This window comes from Cyprinodon variegatus, unplaced genomic scaffold (genome assembly GCF_000732505.1).
Source record: "Cyprinodon variegatus isolate N-32 unplaced genomic scaffold, C_variegatus-1.0 Scaffold115, whole genome shotgun sequence".
Lineage (NCBI taxonomy): Eukaryota > Metazoa > Chordata > Actinopteri > Cyprinodontiformes > Cyprinodontidae > Cyprinodon > Cyprinodon variegatus.
Genome location: NW_015150568.1, coordinates 176,115 through 200,463, shown reverse-complemented (window position 1 = coordinate 200,463; position 24,349 = coordinate 176,115). Strand labels below are relative to the sequence as shown.

The window sequence follows — 24,349 nt, the reverse complement described above, 5'->3', positions numbered from 1 at the left end:
CGTCATCACTCGTCGACGAGCGTTTCGTATTGTAAACATTTCAAAAGGAGGCATCTGAGATTATCGAAGAAACTCATGGAGAATCTAGTGAAGGTAAAATATTGATTTTAATCTAAAAACTGCTCTGTTTGAAATATACGTTGGTCTGGGGGTTAGCTTTAGCCCATTAGCTTTTTACTGCGTTTTACTATCTGGTTTTCTAACTCTAAATGGGTTTAGTTTCATTTCATTTCAGTCAAACAATAAAAATAAAAACATAAAAAAATGAGTGTAGAGAAGATTCCTTTATATCATTCAAATATATATAGACGCACATAGAAGATTATATATAAATCGACGACGTGATTCAACAGCGGAAGGACGTTTTATTTACATGCTCATTATGAATCCTTATAAAGTGTGATTATCATTATTCAGGTTAACACAAAGCAGATGAAATGTTATAAAGATCAGGAAATTACAAAAAAACAGACAGCTTCTTAATACACTATTCAACATAGGGGACAGAATTCAACAGAAGGACAAATGTTCAAGCATCCAAATAAAACTAACAACATTGGTTAAAGTAAAAGCATATAAAAACAAAAGTAACTCATAGATATTTGAAATGTGTCAGTAATTATGAGCTGTAGAAAAACAATTGAAGTTATGGATTTGTTCAAAATAAAATGCTAGTTTTACTCTAAATGTTTCAATAATGTTGATGTTTTCATGGTTTAGGGTCGCCAGAAGACAAACATCCATACAGGCACTCATTACTCATTCCCAGGGCTTATATATATATATATGTATATGTATATATTATTTTATTTTTATTTTTTTTACAGAATTGTGTGGAAAAATGTGTTAATATGTATAATTAGGTAAATATTATTTCAAAATATCTATTGTCATAGATAAAGTAAGCTTTAAAAAAAAGGCTTAAATGGAAACTATAAAAATAATCAACTTTTGTGAGCTTTATCTATGTTATATACGGAAGAGGATTAGGGCCACTGAAAAAAAAAAAAGTTCACTGATTTTTACATTTTATTTCAGTTTAACATAGGAAAAAAGTCAGAATCCTGACTTTTTTCTCAGAATTCTGACTTTTTTTCTCAGAATTTTGACTTTAATCTCAGAATTCTGACTTTATCCTCAGAATTCTGACTTTATTCTCAGAATTCTGACTTTAATCTCAGAATTCTGAGATTCTCTTTTTTCTCATGTTTGATATCTGTCAGAATTCTGAGAAAAAAGTCAGAACTCTGAAATTAAAGTCAGAATTCTGAGAAAAAAATTCAGAATTCTGGCTTTTTCCCATACTAAACTGAAATAAAATTAAAAAATGATAAAAGATGGAGAATTCCTGAATCGTTTCTGGTAAAGTCTTTGACTGATCTGGCTATGAGGTGTTCATTGTGTTTATGAGGTAGAGACAGCCTGGGGAAAGAATCTGTCAGCTTGTTATTTGGCCATTAGTGCTCTGTGGTGCCTGCTGGAGGTAAGAGTTTAAGCAGCCTCTGAAAAGAATGTGTGGGTTTAGCAGAGAAGCTCTTTTTTGTCCCTACTTACAGGTTGTGGCTGAAGAGAAGGTCACCTCGTTGATTCTCTATGTGGATCTAAATGTTGGTTACAGTTTGGACCTGGTCTGTTTTAAGGATGAGCCAAACCGTACAGAAATTTCCATCAGAATTTTAACCAAGATCCACATGAAATAACATTCCAATGTTTCTTTCCATGGCACTAGACTGATACTCACATTCACATTTCATATCACCACTAGGGCTGAAACAGTTAATAGGATTAATCGATTATTGAAATTAATTGTTAACTAATTTAGTGATCGGTTAATCGTTAACTGGAGTAAAGAGGCTGTAAAACATGCCTTTAGCTGACAGAGCAACTTATCTTAAGCAGCAATTATACCAAAATTGTAAAAAAAAAAAAAGAAAAAAAAAGGAGAAGAAACATTTTGCATTTAAGAAAACAAAAACTTTTTTGTCTGTCAATATGCTCTATCCAGAACTCCAAAAGTGGAAAAGTTTTAGCTTCACCTCGTTTTATTTCATAAAAAGGCTGCTTTAAGGAATCTTTAGATATTCAATTAATAAACAATTAATTGGAAAAAATAATCGACAGATTAATTGATCTGCAAAATAATCATTAATTGCAGCCCTAATCACCGCATCGCCCGACTTCATTTTATACCCATCCACTTTGCTGTGTATTTTTTACTGATTGTTAATTATTTTAGAAACAGAGAGATCTATTGTGTGGAAACTAAAAAAAAGTCTGATACATCAATCAATTACATCAACTCCTATAGGGCTGCAACTAACGATTTTTTAGCAAATTGATTAATCTGTCTATTATTCTTTCGATTAATCGGATAGCCAAAGATTCATTAAAGACTTTTTATATATTGAAACTAGGTAAAACTAATACTTTTCCACTTTAGGAGTTCTTAAAAGAGCACGCTGACAGATGAAATATATATATTTTTTTATCTTAATTGCAAAATTTTTTTATTTATTTTTTTTATTTTGGTATAATTACTGCTCTAAGTGGGGTTTCTGTCAGCTAAAAGCATGTTTTAGTCTCTATACTCCAGTTAACGATTATTCTATTACTAAATCAGTTGACGAGTATTTCAAAAATCGATTAATCACGATTAATCCGATTAATTGTTTCATCCCTAAACTCCTATTATATTAAGCTTCTTCAAAAAACCTGGACCTTGGTACACCTTGCAGGTTGGTTGGTTGGCAGGTAAAGTAAAGTTTGGGTCAAAGTGCAGAAAGTTCCAAACAGGATTTCTTTGGAAGCCTGTTTTAAATGTGCAAATCTCATAAAGTCTTAAGTAGCCCTTATGTAAAACTTTGTGTTTGAAATCAACAGATTCATGGAGCGGGCGGCTACGACTCAGACTTCAGTGATGATGATGGAGAGGGAGACTCCTCGGAGAAAGCGAGAGAGAGGTAAAATAAAACACTGAGCTGAGTGCTCAGTGATGCATTGAATCGGTTTCTCTATTTAAATGCCACATCCTAGTAAACTGGAGTTAACCATCCATCCATCCATCTCATTCCAACAGATTTTTGAACAGGTGCATCTTTTAGTTACCTTATTTGTATACATTCACCTTACTTTAATGTTTGGTGTTTGACAGGAAACGGGAGGCAGAAATCTTACAAAAGCCCTTTGAAAAAGGTCGACACTCCAAGGTGGCTCACCGAACTTTACACTTGTGTGAAGTGGACAGGTAGTGTATTGTTGCTTTAGACACAATAAGTAGAAAAATCATTTCTCTGTTGTGTATTTAATTAGTCACTGTAAAAAAGTTATTCAGCTCCATTCATTTCAAGGTATTGCTGTTCATTGTTAAGCAAAAGTCTTTTTGTCAGTACATAAAAAATCCAATTATAGAATCAGATTTAAGTTTTATGGGCTGTTTGCAGTTTCATGATATAAGAGGTGATAAACATGAGAGAAATCCAATTTTAATCTTCTACTCAGTGAGAATATGTATGGATTAATTCCTAACAGAAGCTCCTGTTCCCCTCCTATTTACTTGTGGATGTAGAATATTATGTTAGGATGAATTTTCTGAATGAAAAAGTTGTTTTTGACAACAAACTTTAGAATCCACATTTTAATGTGTAGGTTTCTGTTTTCTTTTGTGTTTTTCAGAGAGGAAGCCAGAAACAGAAGGGCCCATCTCATATCAATGAATGCTGTATCCTTGTTTTATAATTCCCATGAAAATGCAAATGATTTAATAATTTAATATCATTAGATTTTTTTTTTTTTAACCTTTTGCCTTGTAATAATTACAGACTTCAGTGGGTTTTTCAGGAAGTTTTTTTCTGTGATAAAGCAACAACACGTTGCAGATAAAGTAGTGAAAGTTGACAAAACATTGTATTTAAATGAGTATAGATAATAATTATCTGTATTTATGTCTCTGCAGGTTTTCCATATAGAGAAACTAAATGTTTTGGTATTTTTTGATAGGATTGAAAGCCTGTTTTATTAGTTCTTGTAAGACTATCACATGGAAGAGGCCATGAATAGAACACTAGAAACTATAGTAGAAACATATATATATATATATATATACTGACACGATCAGAAAGAGAAAGGCAAAGTTATAGATGCAGAAAAGATGGAGAAAACATTTATATTTTACTTCTTAAATACATTTCTGTGGCTCTAGTAAAGACATTACTCAATCTGTTCATTTTTAGACAATAGAGCTGAGGAATTTGGGAAATCAGGACATTTTCTTGTGTAACAAAATGAATAATAATTTGATCCTAAATAAACACTTCCAGTTTGAGCGGCACAGGAAGTTTGTCGGTGACTACATTTTGTATTATGGCGGACAGATGGCTGACTTCCGACGTTCCACGTGAGTATTCTGCCTCGCTTTTCAGAATTCTGTGGTCTGCTGACTCTCCCAGCTAAGGGAATTTGTTTTCATTGCTAAACCAACCTAAGACCGCCTTATTCTGATACAGTTGAACATGTAGTTACCGGTAGATTCAGTGATGGAAATAGTTTGCCCCGTTTTTCTGAATGGAAAAAAATCTTGTTCATTCAGTCTCTTTATTTCAGAACTAAAGACAAAACTGATCTTGACGTGCTGCGTGAAAATCACCGCTTCCTCTGGAGGGAAGAGGATGAGGACGACATGACATGGTGATTAACCAAAGTCAGCCGATCAATTTTGAAGCTTCAGATGCTCACCTGGCTTTTAAAGCAATGCATTCTAGGTCTCCAAAGTGTGGACTAGCTTGTGCATGAAATGAAAAGTCATCTTGGTTATTTGATTTTGTCAAATTGTGACTTATTCTCCTCAAGGGAAAAAGAAATTGCCAAGAAGTATTATGACAAATTGTTTAAGGAGTACTGCATCGCTGATCTCAGCAGGTACAAGGAAAACAAGGTGAGCCAAATCAATTGTTCTCATAGTTGATCTATTTTCAAACCATAACGCTGCAGAAAGTGAGTGAATAAAACATGAGTTAAAACTCCAATGCAATCCCCCATAGATAGCTCGCTGCTTCAATGAGACATGGCAGAGTAATCAATTGTTTGACTCTGCCCCAGTTTCTTGAGAGATTGCATTAGATAATTGTCCCCATGGCGATGCCAAGTATGAAGGTTAATATTTGCTTATTGACACTAATTTCCATCATAACTGACCTATTGTTGAAAGAGGTTTCTGGTATGATGGGGTTTCTGGGACTATGCTGTGTTTATTTAAAACATTGCCAGCCCGGTTTCTTCAGCAGATGGCTCCATTTACAATAAATACAGGGCTGTGAAATGGATGTGTCCATTTATAGATATCTCCTACTTTTTGGCTTTTTTTGTCAAGCAATTTTTAAAATTGGACAAAGACAATCTAACTTAAAGGAGAAGAAAATCTAAGAAAGTAATTGCATACTTCATAACGTTATGAAGAAAATGGGATTTATCACAATTTTTGAACAGGCGGGGCCATTTTCAGTCTCCAACCTCTGTCCTGATTACTGCCAAAGCTTTAAACCCAAGATTTTATTTAAATAGAACCCATCGGGCATCATGAAGTAGGCGACAAGAGCTTAAACAGGAACAACTGAGTACCTGATGCAAAGAAATTCAAGAATAAATGAAAATGTTATATGCACAGACTTAAGGACTCCAGCATAACACAGTGAAATTGATTAAAATGAAAGAGCACCTGGCCTAGCAAAGATACTCAGAAAATGCATTGATGATGCTGGAATAAAAGGGATTCCTCAACAGGTTTGGGACACAAACAATGTGATGTCATTGATAAAAAGCAGGATAATTATTCTTTACAGGATTAACTTGTGTCAAGTTTCTTATGTTTTGGATTTTGTGTTGGGTTTTTTTTTCTCATTGATCCCATGTATTGTTTTGGTAGAAATAGGAAGAGCTCTTATAAACCCCTGTGCTGGTTGTTTTATCTCACCAGCACCTTGTGTTTTCATTGCAATTCTAAATATTATTCAAAAATAAACCTTGTTGAATTTTAACTAGGGCGGAATGATTTTGCCAAAAATCAAAATTGCAATTACTTTTTAACTCGGTTTTCCTTTGAACTAAGCAGAAGCATGTAGATATCTCACTCCAGGTTTTTTTCATGACCTTGAAAGCATGCTTGTTCATTGATGCAGGACTTTACTTTAACCTTTCCATGAAAAAGTTCAATTATAATTCCCCAAAAGTTGAAAAAAACATTCCACTGGACTTTGTATCCAAGTTTGAAGATGTTTCGCTTCCCGTCCAGGAAGCTTTTTCAATTCAAAATGTCAGAATGAGAGTTGAATTTGAGGCTTTATAAAATGGACCAAAAAACAAAGCCTTGTTTTGGCTTATAAAGCATGCAAATTAAACTGGAAGAACTTCTGTTATAATGCATGGGTTTGCATGCTAGCTGCAACTCTCTCTTCCCTTCTGCTCTTCAACAAACCCACTCTAAGTGTCTTACGGGCACCTAAAGGTCAGAAGTGAGAAATATATGTGTCTTACCCTTATTAAATGTAATGCAACTAAAACCGATTGCTTATGTGATTAAAAAATTATGTTTATCTTAATTCCGATCATATTGCTAATGCAACTAATTGCCAAGCCCTGATATTAACTTTTCTTTTTATGATTTAAAAATGGATGTATGTTATGCATATAAATCAAAATAGTCTTTAAAAGGTTTTCAGTTCTGAATTTTTTCACATCTTTACCAAGAGAGATAACCATGCTGATGTATGTGTATGAATAAGTTATGGCTGTAAATATGTTTTGAATATTTTCCCTGAGATTTATTTATATTTCTATTCACTCCTTTTGCAAAATAAAACAAAAAGATTTTCTTTTATCTTTGCCAACCAGTTTGGATTCCGCTGGCGGACTGAGAAGGAAGTTGTTTCAGGAAAAGGTACAGTATGACCTGCTCCTTAATTACTCTACCGTAAAGCTGCTGTGTTTCTCTTTTTTTCCCCCTTTAATGATAACTAAGCCTATAATCCTTGTCTTTATTAATGAAAACTCTGGGGTAAAACAGAGTGGTGCTTTTAGAACATTAGAATAAATCTGAAATTTTAAGTTTTACTCATGAATAATCAATACATCTTTAAATCGGAATATTTTTACATATGCTGCATTTACCTTTTGTTACAGGATTTATTTTTTAAGTTATACCCCCTTACAAAAAAATAAACAACTTGAACAAATTGATTCCTTCTTAAATATTCATACCTGAAACTGTGAGTTTACAAACATATCCACTAGGTGGGGACAGAGATAGAGGCTCTATACTCATTACTTAATCCAATAAAGTGGATCTGTTTCCTAACAGGTTCCTCTTTTGTTGGTCTATCTTTATGTCTTTAGTTGTATTTTTTTTTATATTGATAGATATAAATATGCTGTAAATTATTCATTTTTTTTCTCCGTTTTGTTTCTTCTGTTTGTCCTTCACCTCAGCCTCAGAGGATGCCTGAATCCCCTTACTATTTTGAATCATTTGAACACTTTAGTCCTTTGTTTACACCTCTCTTCTTCAGCTTCCCTTGGTTCTGTTTAGACTTTTTAGAAGAGCTTTGATGATTTCTCTCTATTTGTTGAGGATTAATCCCACACTTCCTCTCCATCGTGTGGCGGTCACTGATACGGATGGTTTGAACCAGTAAGGACAGTATCTACAGCTTAGTGAAGGTGCACCTGTTTAAACAGCTCTTTGAGACAAACTCATTTTGCATTGGATAAATTCCTCTACCTTTATTTTAGCTGTTTCTGGATAATAATTTGAAATATTTTCAAAGAAATGAGTCAGTTTAATTTAGTATAGAACACAGACTTCATCTTGAGTTCTCTAATGTTTACATCCCGACTGCCTCACAAAAATAAAGTGTGTCTGAGAAGGCTGACTAAGCCAATATATTGTTCCAGATTAAGACTGTGTAATCCTGGTCTCTGACAGTTCATCCCCTGCTGCAGTACTCTACAGGAAGTGGGATTAGATGGGTCAGATGCGCTTCACTTCAAGTGCCACCCCTTTGATTTGTGTGCTAATAATTCCCCAGGTCAAATTGAACCACTGCTGGGAACACTGAACTCTAGCCTGTGAAATCAATACCTAAATGAGTCTGTAGAACAGATATAGATTCCCTATTAGTTTTGTTAAATCTAAATATGTACATCAAGCTTAAATTGGTATAAAAATAGGGTGAATTGAATTTAAAAATTTAATTGGCTAAAAACAATATAGCAAAAAATAACTGAATTAAAAATACTGCAAATATTACGAACATGTATTTAATTATAGAAAAATCATTGGCTATGTGTTTGATATACGCGACAGACCTCTGTTGGAGAAAGTCTGAACTCCCCCCGTTGTTACACTGACCTTTCATTACCTCATTAGGTCCTCCTTCCTTTAGCTTTGCCACAAATGTCTCTGTTCAAATATAGAGGTTATGTTCCTAATAGGTCATGTCCACCACTCTACATCCAGTTAGGTGGTTTTCTTGAACACCTTTCCTTCCTTTCCTGGCTGCAGCGTTATGTAAGTTGAAGGTGTCACATGATTTTTTTTTATATATCTTTATGGATTATGCAAGTCAAGCTTTTTAAAGCAATTTTGTAAAACTCTTTGATTTGGTCACACCCGATTGGAGGCCTATTTAAAAGGATTTCTCTTGTTCGAAGATGTTCTGTACATTGCAGAATAAGAAAAAACTTCAAATAGTTCAACTTAACATGGGCTGTAGGGATTTAATATGCTATTTTTTTCATATTTTGAGAAAGAATTAAACCTGGACAGATGTGCTATAATTAGGTTAAAATAAAAAAAAATTGACAAATAAATGATACAGTATGCATATCAAACTTTGTTTGATTAATTCTAAATCCTAAAATATTAAAATTGTATTTATAATAAATATAAATCCAAGGTAAAAAAAAAATAAAATAACCGATGAATAATTTTGGATTTCAGACAAAATAAAATGGAGTTCAGGATCTTGTTATCCTGTGCAAAAAAAAAAAAAAAATCAAATGATAAAAAGCTGATGTTGTGACCTTACTTGAACACCAGGTGGCTCTGATTTAGTGCAGGGCATTATTTATTAACTAACTTGTGTTGCTTACTGATGTAATTAACAATTTTATTTCAGACTAGCAAGGGCTGCGAAGCTTGGGATTATATAATCATAGGGTTTGCCATATAATATTGCAGCGGTTCTAATGTTGTTCAGCTTCATTCTTCTGCTGCTTAGTTTTGGGAAACAAAAACCATCCCTGTTGATTGTCAACTTAAAGCAGTTTGGCTGGTGTGTCGTTGATGCAGTCATTTTTTTTTTCTTTGGTTTGATGTGTAAAATCTTATGTTGTGGATTTTTTGTTCTTTCTGTCCCAGTTCTTAACAAAAAAAAATCAATAGAAATAGTAAAATCCATCCTATTGGGACCAGGTTGTGTGATTATATTAATCATTCGATGACACCTGAGCTAAGATGGTTAGATAGGAATCTATTTTTTTTTTTTTTGTTTGATTGCAATTTTTTAAATTTCGTCTTCTTGGCTTTAAATGAGACCGATGCTAAGCAATCTACAGAAAACTCAAGTCCTATTTTCTTTTTATTTAATCAATGTTCGCACGTTTCTTCTTTTTAAAGTCATTTAAATGTGTTTGGCATCAAACACATGGCTAGCTGTGACCTCACACAGAACTTTCGACACTCAGTTGGAGATATTTGCCTGCAGCTGAAGGCCCCACTGGCGTCTAGCAGACTTGTTTGCGTGCAGATGACTCTGGCTTTTGTGTTTGAGTTCAGATTTCGAGTTTTTCTTGAAATTCTGTTATGCTGGCGCAGATGTTCAGCTGCATTCCAGCTCATGTTGTTCTGTGATTGTTTTCTTTTGTTTCCTCTGGTATAAACTACACTTTGGTGTTGCTGTCAGGTGGAGGTCAAAGGGCAGAGGAAGCTGATGTTAAGCCGCTGGTATGTGGATGTCCCCAGATGAAATTGGGAACTGTCTTTGCTTTTATAACATATTTTGCTTTAAAAAAATCAAAGGAGAAGGAATGAGGTTTGATAGAAGTCTGCTGCTTCTGAGTGCCTAATATTTCTATTTTGTTGGGGCTGCAGGTATGGATTACTTTAGTAATCAGTGAATAGTAATCAAGTGAATATTTTTTTCAATATTTCTAAAAAAAAAAATGTGTTCAATCCAAATGCATTAATAAATAAGATCCCGGGAAAAAAAAAAGAAATTGCTAATTTTAAGTAATTTTTAAACGCCAGATTAGTTTTTACATTTTTTAACCTATTGTGTATTTGCTTGTTTTCAGTTTTCCTAATTAACCAGGTTTATAGATTTCGTTTAGAGCCTTTATTTACTTGTTTACAAGTAAATAAATTTCAGTTTCCATACTGACAGTTTCCTTTACGGTTCTGTTGAAGTAAAATGAAAGTGGCAGGCCAATTTACAGGTGAAATTGCCAGTTCTTCTGCTTTAAATAATTTATTCAGCCATGTCTTTGTTCCATGGATTGTTTGTACTTTATAATTAGCAATACCCCTGCTGGGCTTTGTGTTGCCAGATAAAATACATCAGCTGCAATGAAGCTATTAAATGCCCTTTAAAAACGACAGCTCACAGCTCCAGAGCTCTAATCTCACTGGAGGAATGTGTAGCCTTTTCTGTTTGCTGTAAATGTGCTACAAAATCCAGTCAGATTTCTTAATAGAAAGGAGATCAAACAAAAGTGAGATATATAAACATTAATCAGTAATCATTACGCACATGGAGGCTCCTCACACCCTTGCAGTATTAATCAATAAACATATCCAGTAGCATTGTTAAAGAAAGACATATTCACTCCTTTGGTGTCTTGATTAAAATATATAGTAAAAACAGAAACTACTGAAAGAAAGCTGCTGAAGTTTAAGGAAAAACTAGCATTACATGTCACCATGAACACATCGGTGGCAGCAGGGGCTGGGAACATGGATGCAGCTAAGTACAGAACTTGGTGTTCTGTGAGTGCATTGCAAGGGGTACATGCAAATATTTTCTTTCTTAGGTAGTAAAATAAAATAGTGCTGGGAACTGTTTTGCTTTGTGAGGATCCAATTGAAAAATTAAACCAGTTTTTATCAACCAAAAAATGTTTTTCTTATATGCTTGAGTTCACCAAAATGACGCAGAGGAAAATGGTGCATGTAGAAACAGCCTATCAGCTGTTTTTCACATTGAGCTATAGGAGCTCCGGTGTCTTAATAAAAACAAATTATGCTAATTAAGTCGGTGTGACTATCATTTTTGTTCAGTATTTTGTTCCCAATTCATCAAGTTTAAATGTATTTATAAGCGAGTTACTCAGAGGAGCTCCAGTTTTATAAACAGGTTTATAATATGATTTTATTTTGTATTTATTTCAATTCCTTATTAACTTCCAGGCAATGTACTTATGTTGGTTTATTTGAGATGGAAAGAATAAAATACCTAAGAATTAAATGCTCAGTTTTAAAGATTAAGTAAAATAATTTTTATTTTATAATCAGTTATTGTACATTTCACTTTTGGACAATTATCATATTTTTGGCTAATAGGGGAACTCATGATAGTCAAAAAAGGTTGGGAAACACTGGCATAGAGGTTCACCCTCCAGCATTTCTACAATAAATATGCAAGCAGAGGTATGATGAAATGGTTTAGATCAAATCACATTTATGTTTAAAAAAAGATCCTGTTGAAGTTTGAGTTTAAATACAGCTGGTAGGACTATGAACTGCTCTTTGCAGATACATGTGCAGGAATGTGAGTCTGTAGATATGGAAAGCTGGAAGAGACATTACCTCAAAGACATACCGCTATCATTTTAGCAGGAGTTGGTTCTACGAAGCATTTTCTCAGGGCTGGGTTCTCTGGTGGAAGAAAATGGAAAACTCCTGGTCTGTGACACAAATCTGTGAAAAAGGGCTTTAAAACATAAACTTCAAATGATTAAAAAAATATAAGAAAAGTTAGTTTCAACATTAATTTTTCTTTTTACATTTTCCTACAAACCTGGTAGAAAGTATGAAATTCATCAAACTATACTGGATGCAAAGGTTTAAATCTGTTCAAGTCTTACTTATTTTTGTGTTTTTTTATGCATATTTACCAGGTGTTACCAGGTTAAAGACTTATAAACTGTGTAATGTTTAAGATACCTCCCGCTGAAGCATCTCTGTAATGATGAGGTTAATTGGCAGCAGGTCAGAAACATAATTAAGGATAAAAGGTGCATCCCAGAGAGACATTGAGATGGGGAGACATCACCTCTATTTGCAAACGTGTGTGCTGGTGCTTAATCTGTCTGAGAGATAAAACAGAAAACATTTTTACATTTGTCTGACTTGTTTGAACTTTAAGCCTAAAGAAATCTTTATATTAAAATGAACAGGACTGAAACCCAACACTAACAGACTGTTAATTTCAGGGCTCTAAGCCAGCAACAGATCAAGAGGCTGTTTGAAATCCACTCCCCGTTTTCTAAATCGGTTGCATCTTAAAATGTCGATCTAATAAAACGGAAGCATTATCCAGAAGTGCTCCAGGCTGTCCTAAATTAGCCAAAGATTAAATTAAGGCGTCAGTGTGAAAACTTTCCTATGGTCTGCTGAGTCAAAAATCCAAAACGCTTAAAAGATGAAATACTTTCTTGACATAGCTTCCTTTTTATCGCAAAGGCTATTTTTATTCGTCTGAACCAGAGAGATAAACCTCTTTCTCAGAAAGCAAAGATCGCTCAATCATACATAATCAACCCTGTCAGCTGTTATTGCATGACATACCAAAAAATCCACATCTATCATCGGATTTCTCAATAATGCACCCGTCATGAGTGTTTAAGAGGGATTTTTAAAAAATGGACGCACGCTGACTCAGACCTCAGCTCTTTGACTTCATCCAGTGGCCGTTAATCATGGAGCCATCTGTCCGACGTGAACGCCTGTCTTGATCTCAAGCCGCTGCCTGGTGGCATAATTAGCTATTGACGTAAGAGAAAAGGAGTTTCCCCTCTTAATGGGGTTTACTTAGCCAACCTGTTGTCAGTTTCTGTTTTTTTCATATACCCATGTGAGACTTGCCTGACCTTTAGAGTAAGAACTCTTGATGCATGTCAACAAAGCAAAATAGACATCATTTACCTTTTTTATATGATTATATCACTGAATCTGAAGCAAACTGATGCAAAGCAGAAATACCTGTTTATAACCGTTTAAAGAAAGAACCCTCTAAATGCATAAAAGTGAATAAATAATTTCCTTTTATTCACGTGAGACATTTTAGGACCTAAGGGCCGGATACTGACGGAAATAAGCTAACAATCCTGGCCTTGGTTATATTTAAGGTTTTTGGCTTTTATTTTGTCGAAGAAATTGCCTCGACACAGATTTAATAATAATACCGCTCTGCCAGGACTGAGGTTTTGTGTCGCTTGGGGGGGTTAAACCTGCTCTGCTGTAACCTCTGAATATATTTTATTATTCTATATTAGACGCTAAGCTGGTTCCCTTCAACACTGCAGGGAGCTGAAAGTTATTTTCTCAAGGAATGCATCTGTGAACCTTTTTTCGACCATAAACCCAACTTTTTATTTACATACATTAGATATTTAGTAAAAATATATGTATAACTTTCCCTGGCCATTGTTTTGGTGGAGTTAACCAACTTACAAATGTCTTTAGGAGGGACGATCATCAGACAGATGATTGGACGATTGCTTTAATTTGAGCTTTTGACACAAAATAAGCAACTAATTTTAAAACAAATGCTTTAGGGCCTATTTTATATACAGTAAAACAACATGTTAGCTGTGTGGGGCTGTTTAATGGTGCTTCTATCCATGCACCTCCAGGACAGCTGTAGATAAATGTGCCCAGCATGTAGAGAAGACAACAACATTGCTAAGAACACAGACTATCTCTCACTGTGGATTTCAGAGTAAAGGGGGAAATCACTCAGATCCTCAGGAAAAAAAACAAATGAATTAATAAAAATGCAGTTTTACAGAGAGTTTACGCAATAATAGGATTTTCTAAAACCGAGCTGTAGCTCTATATTTCACCATTGGTGTGGAGGATATTAAATCACTAAGACTCACCACAGGGATTGGACTTAATTGTTGTAGTTATTTTTTTGGAAGGGGTGAGTGATCCAGACCACTTGTGATATTTGGGATCTGATTTGGATGTTTCCTCCTGTTAGAAAAACAAAAACAAACATATTTTACAGATCAGATTACATTTCAATACATATCACTATTTTTGTATGTCACAATGTGAGCGATGGAAAACTAAAGTCAGATATCTTGTTTTTGGATAAAACTTGGCCAGTAAAGTCTTTTTTATTTCAATATGTAATTGTAAAAGTAATTTAAGTGAAAAAGTTTTCTTTCTAAGCTTTTTTTTTATTTTTTTACTTTTACTACCAAAATAGGAAACATAACAGGTCATTTATAATTTTATAAACAAAAAGTGTTGAGGGTTGGCTTCTCAAATAGGCTTAGGATGTATATACAATTACTTCAATACATACATCAGTAATACAGTTCATTTGCTTTACCTATTTTTCTTCTTTTAATAAAAAAATAGATGGGAGAAAAAGCAATAATACCAGAAAAAAATTCCATTCAAAAAGAGATGGAACACGTATCCATGTCCTTAAAAATATCTCAAGTTTTGTTTGGTTTTTTTACAGCTTTTTATCGTTATTATACTGTAACAAGTACAGAGCAACAAAATTAACTTTCTGCATTTAACCCATCCCCTTGGGGAGCAGTGGGCTGCCATTGTGCTGCACCTGTTGAGCAGTGTGGGGTTAAAGGTCTTTGCTCAGAGACTCAGACTGACAGTCCGTGGGAGTGGGGCCACTCCTATAAAAATTTTAAGCTGGAGTGCAGCTGAAAACCTGCTATACCTCTTTTAATTTTTGAAATCATTGTGCAATGGTTGATGGTTTCAGCCATTTTAGGGTAATAGTTTTTCTTGTAATCAGTAGAATACATGTAGAATCCATTATTGGTCTTCCATCAGTGAGTCCCTTGGATACATATCAAACAGAAATGTAAGGGGATCCATTGGGAAGTGGATTCCTGAAACGTCTTTACTTTCCTTCTTGACATTCTTCCAGAAATTTCTTTGGCCAATCCCCAAAAATGTGGTTGCGGTCTCCTACTATGCCTTACTCTCTCCAACATGTATCAGTAGTTGTTGTTTTCATCATGAGTGTTAAAGAAAAATCTTATTTTTGTGTTCTAGTCGAACTCCCCTCAAATTCGGCTTCCAATCCCTTTGTGGCAACAGGTTCCTATTGCTCATCTGTTATAATTACATTGATCTCAAGTTCACATTGACGTGTTAAATGCAGTGTATTATATATAGCTCTTTTTATAAGGCCAGTTTTTAAAGATCAACAATAGTACAAAAGATATTACAACATCATGACTAGAGTAGTTTAGTTTATTTATTCAGAGAAACGGGGACAGCGTACAATAAATCTTAGCCTCAAGGGGATAGATGCATTGTGCCAGATTATAGCTCAAGTGCTAATTTCTAACTTGGGTCCCTGGGAAGGCTGATGTTATAGTAAAATGCATAAAACATCATACATACATGGATAATGGCATTTATATTGAGCAGATTTATATTAAAAAAAAATAACTACACCCCTCTACCTGGACATGAATGGCTACAGCTAGAGAGTGGTAGCCTCGTGAGACCATCCTGATCTCGCGAGCTTTCAAGATTTCACTCGCTAATCAGTCTGGAGACTCTCCGTTGAAGAAAATTTGGAGCCGTTCACCAAACGAAAGTCCAATCAGCGTTGGCTTTGAGGCGGGTTGAGGTGTGACACAACGAGAAGCGCAACAGTTCAGTCGGCTTCAGCTGATGAAACTAGCCTTAGCGTGGCTATCGAGCAAGTTTTATCGGAATTACAGAGTATTTCTTCACTGAAAGAAGAGCAAAACACTGCTCTGGAGGCTTTTCTCAGAGGAAAATATGTTTTTGCTCTTCTCCCGACTGGTTTCAGCAAGAGTTTGATCTATCAATTGGCTCCTCTTCGTCGTCGCTCTGTTACGTCATATGCTTCGTTGATCTGATTGGTTTATTTGGCCCGTCTATCACCAACATAGGCCAATCAGCTAACCAGTATTTTCGCCCCTTCCCAAAATTACTTCAACGGAAGGTTTCCAGATGGATATGCGGAGCAAATCCATCTGGCGGAGTCAGGTTAAGAGAGTGGTGGAAATGGCTGATTTAGGATTTGACCCCTAACTGGACAATATCTGTGTCCCTAAATTAATTTATTCAATCATCTTTCTTTAAAATGGAAATTAATACGTTATTTTTGCAAATCAATAGAGACTAGAGTGTGAGCTCTTGGTAAAATTTAGGAAATATACAATAATGACAAAATAACTGATCTTTAGGTAACTTGGTTTTTGTTTTTCTTTCCCTCGATGACAGATCTTGTAATTGTCATTACAACTTAGGATGAGAGCCAGACATGTCTGTCGCATCCTTTCTTTTTTTCTTCCTAAGCTGACGTCATTGCTATTTAATCTCGCACGTGAGTCTGCCTTGAGGCCAGAGTCACGGTGGCCGGCATCACCTCAGCTGATTGTTGAAAGCATCTTGAACTGCTGCAGGTGAGGGCAAACAACGCTTTCCCTACAGCGGATCCTTTCTTGTTCCAGAGCCAAGAGCATCACTCTATGACGCACTCACTCCCTCTGTTACAATCTGGAGGAACCCCGGAGACCAGATCAGTGCACCTTTAAGCTCCTCTAGGGATAATAGGCGGGCTGTGCAGCGGCTACAGGGTGGCCTCAGGCCATGGAGGGAGATGAAATAAGGCAGATGAGAAGAAGCAGTGGTGATAAGAAGGAAGTGGGGAAGAATAGGTATAGAGGGGGGAAAGACGTGTTGAAACCTCTTGAGGTTTTGTGAAATCCCTGTTTCTCCAATAAAAAAAAAAAGTGAAGTATTTGTTTCTCTTTGATGTTTTGCTGATTTTTATCTAATGTCTTCACTGTAAGGCCTCTGTGAGTCACCTCATTCAGTTTGCACATATAAATTTATGCAGTTTGCTGTGTGTACTTTCATCTCTAAGGTCAGTTCCAGTGTGGGAACAAATTATGCGGAGCAGAGGAAGGCCTGAAAAGCTGGGAGGTGAATTTTGCCTACGTGGAACAAGGGGAGAAGAGGAACGCTTTGGTCAAACTCAGTGAGTTTAAAAACTCCTTTTCAGAATAAGTAATTGAGTTTGTGTTAACATAACTCAGTGGCTGATAACGCGCCTGTCTAAAACCCCCAACCCTCAAAAACACTTTCAGGTGTCACACTGTAGAGAATTGGGTTTAAATTACTATAATTTGTGCATCCACTATGTCAGTCAAGCTGGGAATCACAGGCTGTTTTAACAAGCTGAAGTGACGGGTCACCTCCACACACGCACAAAAAAAAAATCTAATTTTGGCGACATTTAAATCCAATTTTTGACAGTTTAGATGAAAGCAAACGTGACAGATTTACTGCTGTACGCTTCACTGATAGGACATAAACGATTTTGCCTTATTTTAATTTAAAGTTGCTGCGAAAGCAGCAGAACAGCTTTCTTAAGCAAAATCTAATGTTCAGAATTTCAAATCTTTTCTATATAATTGTATTGTTCTTCTAAGCAGCCAGACTTCCCCGCCATCTTTTAATATTGTGCTGATCAGCCAGCTGTTTTGAAGGCTTTTCAAAGTTTTACACTGGATTTTAGCTGCTCTTTGCATCCAGTCATGGTAGCTTATTACTCAGTGCTTGATTACAAATGTGAAAAATCATTAGGTGGAGGATAAAATCCTGTTTGAAAACCTGCTGTAGTAGAAAGCAGATAAAAAGGATTTGATTTAATCTTTAATAAAAAAGTATTTCATTGTCTTGTCTCTGCTGTGCTCTGAAATCAGTGCATCTGCAACTTTAGCTTTCAGTTCACAGCAACTGTTTTATACTTTCTGTGTTTCCACCTAACACAGTCCTGAGGATCATGTTTAGAGGGGTGGAAACATTTTCTCTACATTTCACTGCAACCCTGTGGTTGGGATGTAAGGCACAATCCCAAAGCTTTTGAACATCTCCCAGGGCTCTGTTCAATTCAATAGTGTGGCTTTACATCAGACTTACCAAGACGTTGCAGCCAATCAAAACAGAGAGGCTGACCAAGGGAAGCATTAATGAAGAGAACCAAGGTGGTTCTGGGTGAGCAGCAGAGATATTGATCTTATGGTGGAAAATCTGTTGACAGGAAGAACAAAACTGGACTCTGTGGAAGAAGCATTTAAAGTAAAAAGCTTCTGAAAGAAATTCATAAACTTCATAGCAAATATGTGAAGAAAGAAGCTTAGAAAATATGACAAACCCTTCCCTACATGCAAAACACCACTTATAGCAGAAAACTAACACTTGTTGCATTGAATACATCTGTACAAGTGTGAAACATGGTGGTGGCAGCATTATGCTTTGGGGATTCTTTTCTTTATTAGTCATGAGGAAGCTACTCCAATTAATGGGAGGATTTTAGGCTAAATAAAGTCCTGAAAAAAAATCGGTTGATGGCCAAAAGGATCAACAGATAAATATTAATCTTCCTCCAGGGCAAAGACTCTATAGATAGCAAACTTATTTGTGTTTTTAAACAGCCTTGTAAAAGTTTATGCCTAAACTAAAGAGAGAATTTATTACACAATTGCAGTTTAGTGACTGTTCAATCAGCCTGAGCTTTTCTATACAGGATAATGTGCAAAACCTTTAAACCAATGGTGGCGCGAGGCTGATATCGTAAACGATTTGCATCTATAGTTGGAACAAAAGTTGTCTTAACTCTTGAACCAAGAAGTCTGAATAAAAATGCACACTTAACTTTTTTTGGAAAATGTTTTTATCCATTTTCTTCCTATTTTGTGTTAAACTTATACAATCATAAATAGACCAAGGAGTGTTCCTCACATAATTTTGCAAGGTACTTGAAACAGAATGATAGGTTTTTTTAAGCCAATATTAACCTAATTCGTATTCGTGTCGACTAATTAATATATATATGTATGTATGTATCAATAATATAGGTGAAATAGCAGCCATGGTGCTAAAAACCTTACAACTTTTTCAGACTGCTGAATTCCTGAATATATAATGTTCTACACCACTTTATTTTTATTTATTTTTTTATTTTTGTGTGTCCTGTTTTGCCAATATGGCTCTGGGAATAGATGCCCCAAAGCTAGCTGATAGCCCAACAGCTTTGCTTTCACAGGGTGACCATTATGACCGTTGCCATAAGGTTATGTTTGGTATATAAAACTTTTTTGAAAATTATTTATGCAGCAAAATCGTATATGACAGAAATGGAGGTGGGGAGGTGAGAAAGAAAGAGAGGATAAGAACTAAAGGCACAGAGAGAGAGAGAGAGAGATAGAAACAGGAAAGAGTGCACGAAAAGAGAGAAAATAAAACAAAACAGCAAAAAGTAGACAACACAGAAGGTATACAGTAACTCCTAGAAGTCTGCTTCCACATCTGTATGAGACAAGAGGAATAAAAAACAGAGAACATAACAGTAACAAGAAGACAACAGACAACCAAAGTAAACAACAAAAATAGCTGTCAGAGCAGCGGGTATCCTTTAGATATCCATATGTTTTGAAGTCAAAACCTATATTGATGGACAATATGTGTAGCTGCAGCTTAGTATTTAGTATTGGTGTGTATCCGTAAACACCTAAAACCAAACTCCGCTGGTCTGCATGCATGGGCATGCTCATATCTGAAGGATTTACAAAGCTTCTTTAGAAGGAAAATATGTTCAATAGCAGGTGTGGGTGGCCCCAGACTCACCCTGTCCAGACCACTTCAAACAAAACAGGAAAGTCTGTCTACTAGGGAGAAGAGAAACAGTTCTATAAAAAAAAAACAAGAATAATGTGATTAAAAGAAAACTATGCTGCACAGAGCCCATTTTTCTGAAGTAGTATTCATAGTAACTTAATGAATAGGATGCTTGTATTTAATTACTATTATATCTGCAATGCAGCCAGCTGTAATAATACTCTTTTCTTTTTTTAGGACTGTGTCCTGAATGCTCTTTCAAACTCAACTACCATCACAAGTAAGCCCACTTACATTTCATCTTTACTTTAAAAAAAAAAAATCTAGGTTAATATGGCTCTAATACATATTTCTGAGACTCTGGAGAGAGTGCGCTTGTCTGCTAAAAGTAGGGCAGATACCCATAAAAAGCAAGCATGCAGAGTGCACAGTACCTACAGTGATGTGCAGCAGTGAGGCTTAAAGATGTAGCTTATGAACATCCCAGCTCTCCTGCTGGACCTCCTGTGATTTGCTTACTGGGGGAACAGATTTGCTGGATATTCAGTCAGTGTGGAGCTAAACTTTGTCCTGCACCACCTTGGCCACCCAAGAGCCTCAGCTCAACCTTCATTACTGTCAACCCAGACTTCCAAAATCAGAGCTTTACCCTGCTCTTCTTGACATCTGCTCACCAGCCTGACCATATATTATTACAGCTAGCTAGTTGTAGGTAGTGTGTCCTCTAGCTCATATCTTTCGTCTTGGTCATACTCTCACTCTCCCTGCTCTATCTATCCAGGGTGCTTCCTCTAGCTGCCCACGGCCTTCTCTGCTTCTCCTTTCACTCACAATCTGACAGCAGCCATAAACTGAGCAGCATCCTGTCCTGTGTTGGTGTCTCTACAAATCACATCACTTCAGTTGGTCGAGCTGCCTTACCATTAAAGATCCAGACCTCTTCCAGTTGCCGCTGAAATGTATTGAAAAAGTGGTTCAATACATTACAGTATAGATACTACACAGAAACAGACCCAAGGAAGGCTGTGTTTCACGCTGCAACTAAATAAGTAAAACCTTCCGCATGAGGGATTTACAGTCAGTCTGTCCTGTGCAAATCCATTACTGTGCAGTTCATCCAGATATTTTACTACAGTGAACAATTATGTATGCAGATTGGATCATCGGGACTAGCACAGGCGTAGGGTGTGCAAAAAAGGTCAGCTGTCTTCTTTTCAGACACGCCACTCATCTTGGATGCAACCAATGTAGACTTTTACCTACAGCTCATTGTTACTAAGAGGGTTTTGCAAAAAAAAAAGCTGCCATAGAGATAGTTTCTTGCCCGCAGGCTGTCTCTAATAAACAAGAGAGCCTTCCAGCCTGAATAGTCAGCTGCCCTGCTGTGAAACAAAATGACGGTACTCTACCTTAACCTTTATATTGGTCCATATTTACTTAAACATAACTATATGTACTCTTTCCTTTATTTGCTTGTTTATTTCCTCTACAATAGTTATATAATGCAATGTTAAATTCTCTGTTTGCAAGGGAATTCTACTACTAATCCCCGTCTCGTTTCTGCTATTTCCACTTTACTAATAAAAATAATTACAAAGTAAAAAAGTTTGCTTTGCTTTGATCTATTCTATGTTGCCTTTTCATGCGATGTCATCATTTACCGTGTCACACTTTGGTCAATTTGTGCTTCCTTTTAGGAGAAAGGAGGTAAAAGTACAGAGGAAAAGAAAAATGTCTGAGGAAAACGAAGAGCCAGAAAAGAAGAAAAAGAAAAGGAAGAAATCCTCCTCTCATTCTAAGAAACACAAACAGAAGAAGCACAAAGGTACCTCTCCTTCGCCATCTTCTGTGGCTTTAATCTAATGAAGATAGTCGCTGTGTTTACATTTTGTTCTTGAAAATGGAATTTCATTATGAGCCTAATTTTATCTGGTATTTTTCAACAGATTGCTCCACCTCTTCAAGTAGTTCAGAGTCAGAGCAGCACAACTCGGAAGAAGGTAAGGGACAACACTCCCAATATCACACACACACCCTCACACACATCAGTTTCCCAGTGCAAAGAAAAAAAAATCCAATTTATATCCTTCCTTGACATGTAGGTTTTTTTTTTTTTCAATATTTTGGGGTGAAAACATCCTGACAGCTCCTGCTGGATGCAGGTTAACCCTGCTGTTAATGCTAATCGACTGACAGCAGGTCTGTTTTTTTTTCTCTGCTTTTATTTATCTTTATTTTGATTTATCACTGCCTTTTATTTAGTCCTTCACTGTGAACAGCTTGACATGAAGCACACCTCTGCCCTATGCTTTTTTTGTTTTGTTTCGTCTGTTCCTAAATGTTGGCAGATGACGGGGCAGTGAAGGGGATAATGTGCACAAGAGGTGACTTTTTGTGCACAGATGTGATGCAGTATATCTCAGCTAAATACACGATGTGCTGCAGTTACACATTTGAAAGCAGGAGCATGGGATCTTGTTTACAGAAACGTTCCCTGAAAGCAATTAAGAAAATAAAGAAGAGGGTCTTGTAGGAAATGCACAGCAGTAATTACGTATTTCAGCTGCTAGAAAGTTGTTTAACCCCAACAGATGCAATTAGCACCGTCTCATTCCTTAGACGGCTGCTTAAACAATCCTCTAAGAGGAAGTTTTAATCTTTCCTTCCTTCCTTCCTTCCTTCCTTCCTTCCTTCCTTCCTTCCTTCCTTCCTTCCTTCCTTCCAACATATTTATATTAAACTTGTGTTAGCTTCTGATTGCGTTTTCCTTTCTTCAACTGTAACTGTTAGCATTACCTCTGTCTCCTAGGTGAGAGTGAAGCAGGAAATGAACCGGGCAGCCATTCAGAAGCTGACCACTGGCGAGGACCCGCTCCTGCTGTGGAGGAAAAATCAAGGTAAGTTTAACAGGCTAATGTTCACATATTCTCTCATTTTTAAGCTCCCGAGTGTTTTATGTCACAGTATGAGGCTCATTCAGACAATGTCACTAATCGTTTTTGAACTGTTATGAATGGTAAGACCACAAAACCTTCAACTTTCAAGATGCCCCTTTGAAAAGTTTCCTCCATGCCAACATTCCTCCAGCCTCCTGCTCCCCAGTACTCACTGTGCTCTGAATCGTTTTTGGAAGCTAACAATCATCTCACTTCACGTAGAGAGCTGATGCTCTGCCAGAGTTAATCATCCCCCCCACCCTCCCCCATTCGACTGTTTTTGTCTGCACGGAGCATGACAGGAACTGACATCTCTGTGTTTTGGTTGTTTTATCTGTTTAGGGAGGAAGAGTTTGATGAGTACTTTGAAGACATGTTTCTTTGAATCTGCTGGTATCAGCTGCAGCCCTGCTGTGACTACACTTCCTTTTGTATCCCACTGATATTAAGTATGTTCTATTTGGGTCTTGTGTGCATGAAATAAACATCATGTTTACCCTGCCTCTCCGTGTCTGTTTTTCTGTTTACATTTTCTGGCTTCCTCCCGTGTTCCAGCCTCTGCACCATCATGATGAGAATAATTGAAAGTGGTTTGAAGCTGCCTGGCTCATGGGATGGTGATGGCTGGATAAATTACTGCTTAGTTTAATCATAACATTTGTACGTGCCTAGGAGAAATCAGTGCATCGACGTGCCAACATTTTCTTCAGCTGAATCAAAACAAGATTGAAGGAATAATTTTGGAAGCCAAGAAAGAACATTAAAAAATACAGCTAAAAATCACCAATCAGACACTAAACCTTCAAAGGCTCATAAAGACAGTAACAGTCAGCTTTCTATCACCTACAGAAAATCTCCAATATTAAATAATTAATTTCTCAGCAGGACCTTAAAAACTAATTAATGCATTCATCTTTAGTAGAAATGATTAATGCCACAATATCCTCTCTGTCAAAAAACCCCTTCAGAAGGTTGCAGCTGATCCAGAATGCAGCTGCTCACATCCTCACTAAAACTAAGAAGGTAGAGCACATCACCACAGCGCTGAAGTCCTTCCAATGGTTTTCCATCTCTCAGAGAATAGACTTTAACATACACCTGTTATTATATATATCATAAAATCTCTTTGCACCAAAATACATTACAGACATGTTGTCAGTGTATCGACCGCCAAGACCTCTCTGGTCTGGCTCTAATCTACTCTGCAGAACCAGAACCAAAAATGCCGATGCAGAAGATTTTAGTCCTTATGCTCCTTTGATCAGCAATAAATAAAAAATGTAAAAGTGCAGAAACCCTAAATTATTATAAATCCAAATTTTAACTGCATCTGTTTAAAATGGCCTTTGAATGTGATAACTAAACATAGTTACGTTTTCAGTCCAACTTTATTTTTGTTTTTTTAATCAATCATTTTATCTTTTTTTAATATGATCATCTGGTTTTAATTATTCTTTTTTTTATATTTATGTTGCCTCTATGCCACTTTGATATACTT

At 36.1% G+C, this 24,349-nt stretch overlaps 1 protein-coding gene across 1 annotated transcript; it reads left to right on the top strand.

The window, feature by feature from the left end:
• LOC107085067 (protein FRA10AC1) lies at positions 1–23,348 on the top strand. The gene is made up of 14 exons (XM_015375210.1): positions 1–93; positions 2,881–2,960; positions 3,152–3,244; positions 3,673–3,718; positions 4,317–4,393; positions 4,600–4,683; positions 4,846–4,930; positions 6,883–6,928; positions 17,160–17,273; positions 20,153–20,195; positions 21,613–21,740; positions 21,862–21,915; positions 22,725–22,812; positions 23,194–23,348. The coding sequence occupies exons 1-14, from the start codon at positions 76–78 to the stop codon at positions 23,234–23,236; spliced, it is 999 nt and encodes a 332-aa protein (XP_015230696.1). The 5' UTR covers positions 1–75; the 3' UTR covers positions 23,237–23,348.
• Positions 23,349–24,349: the final 1,001 nt, after the last annotated feature.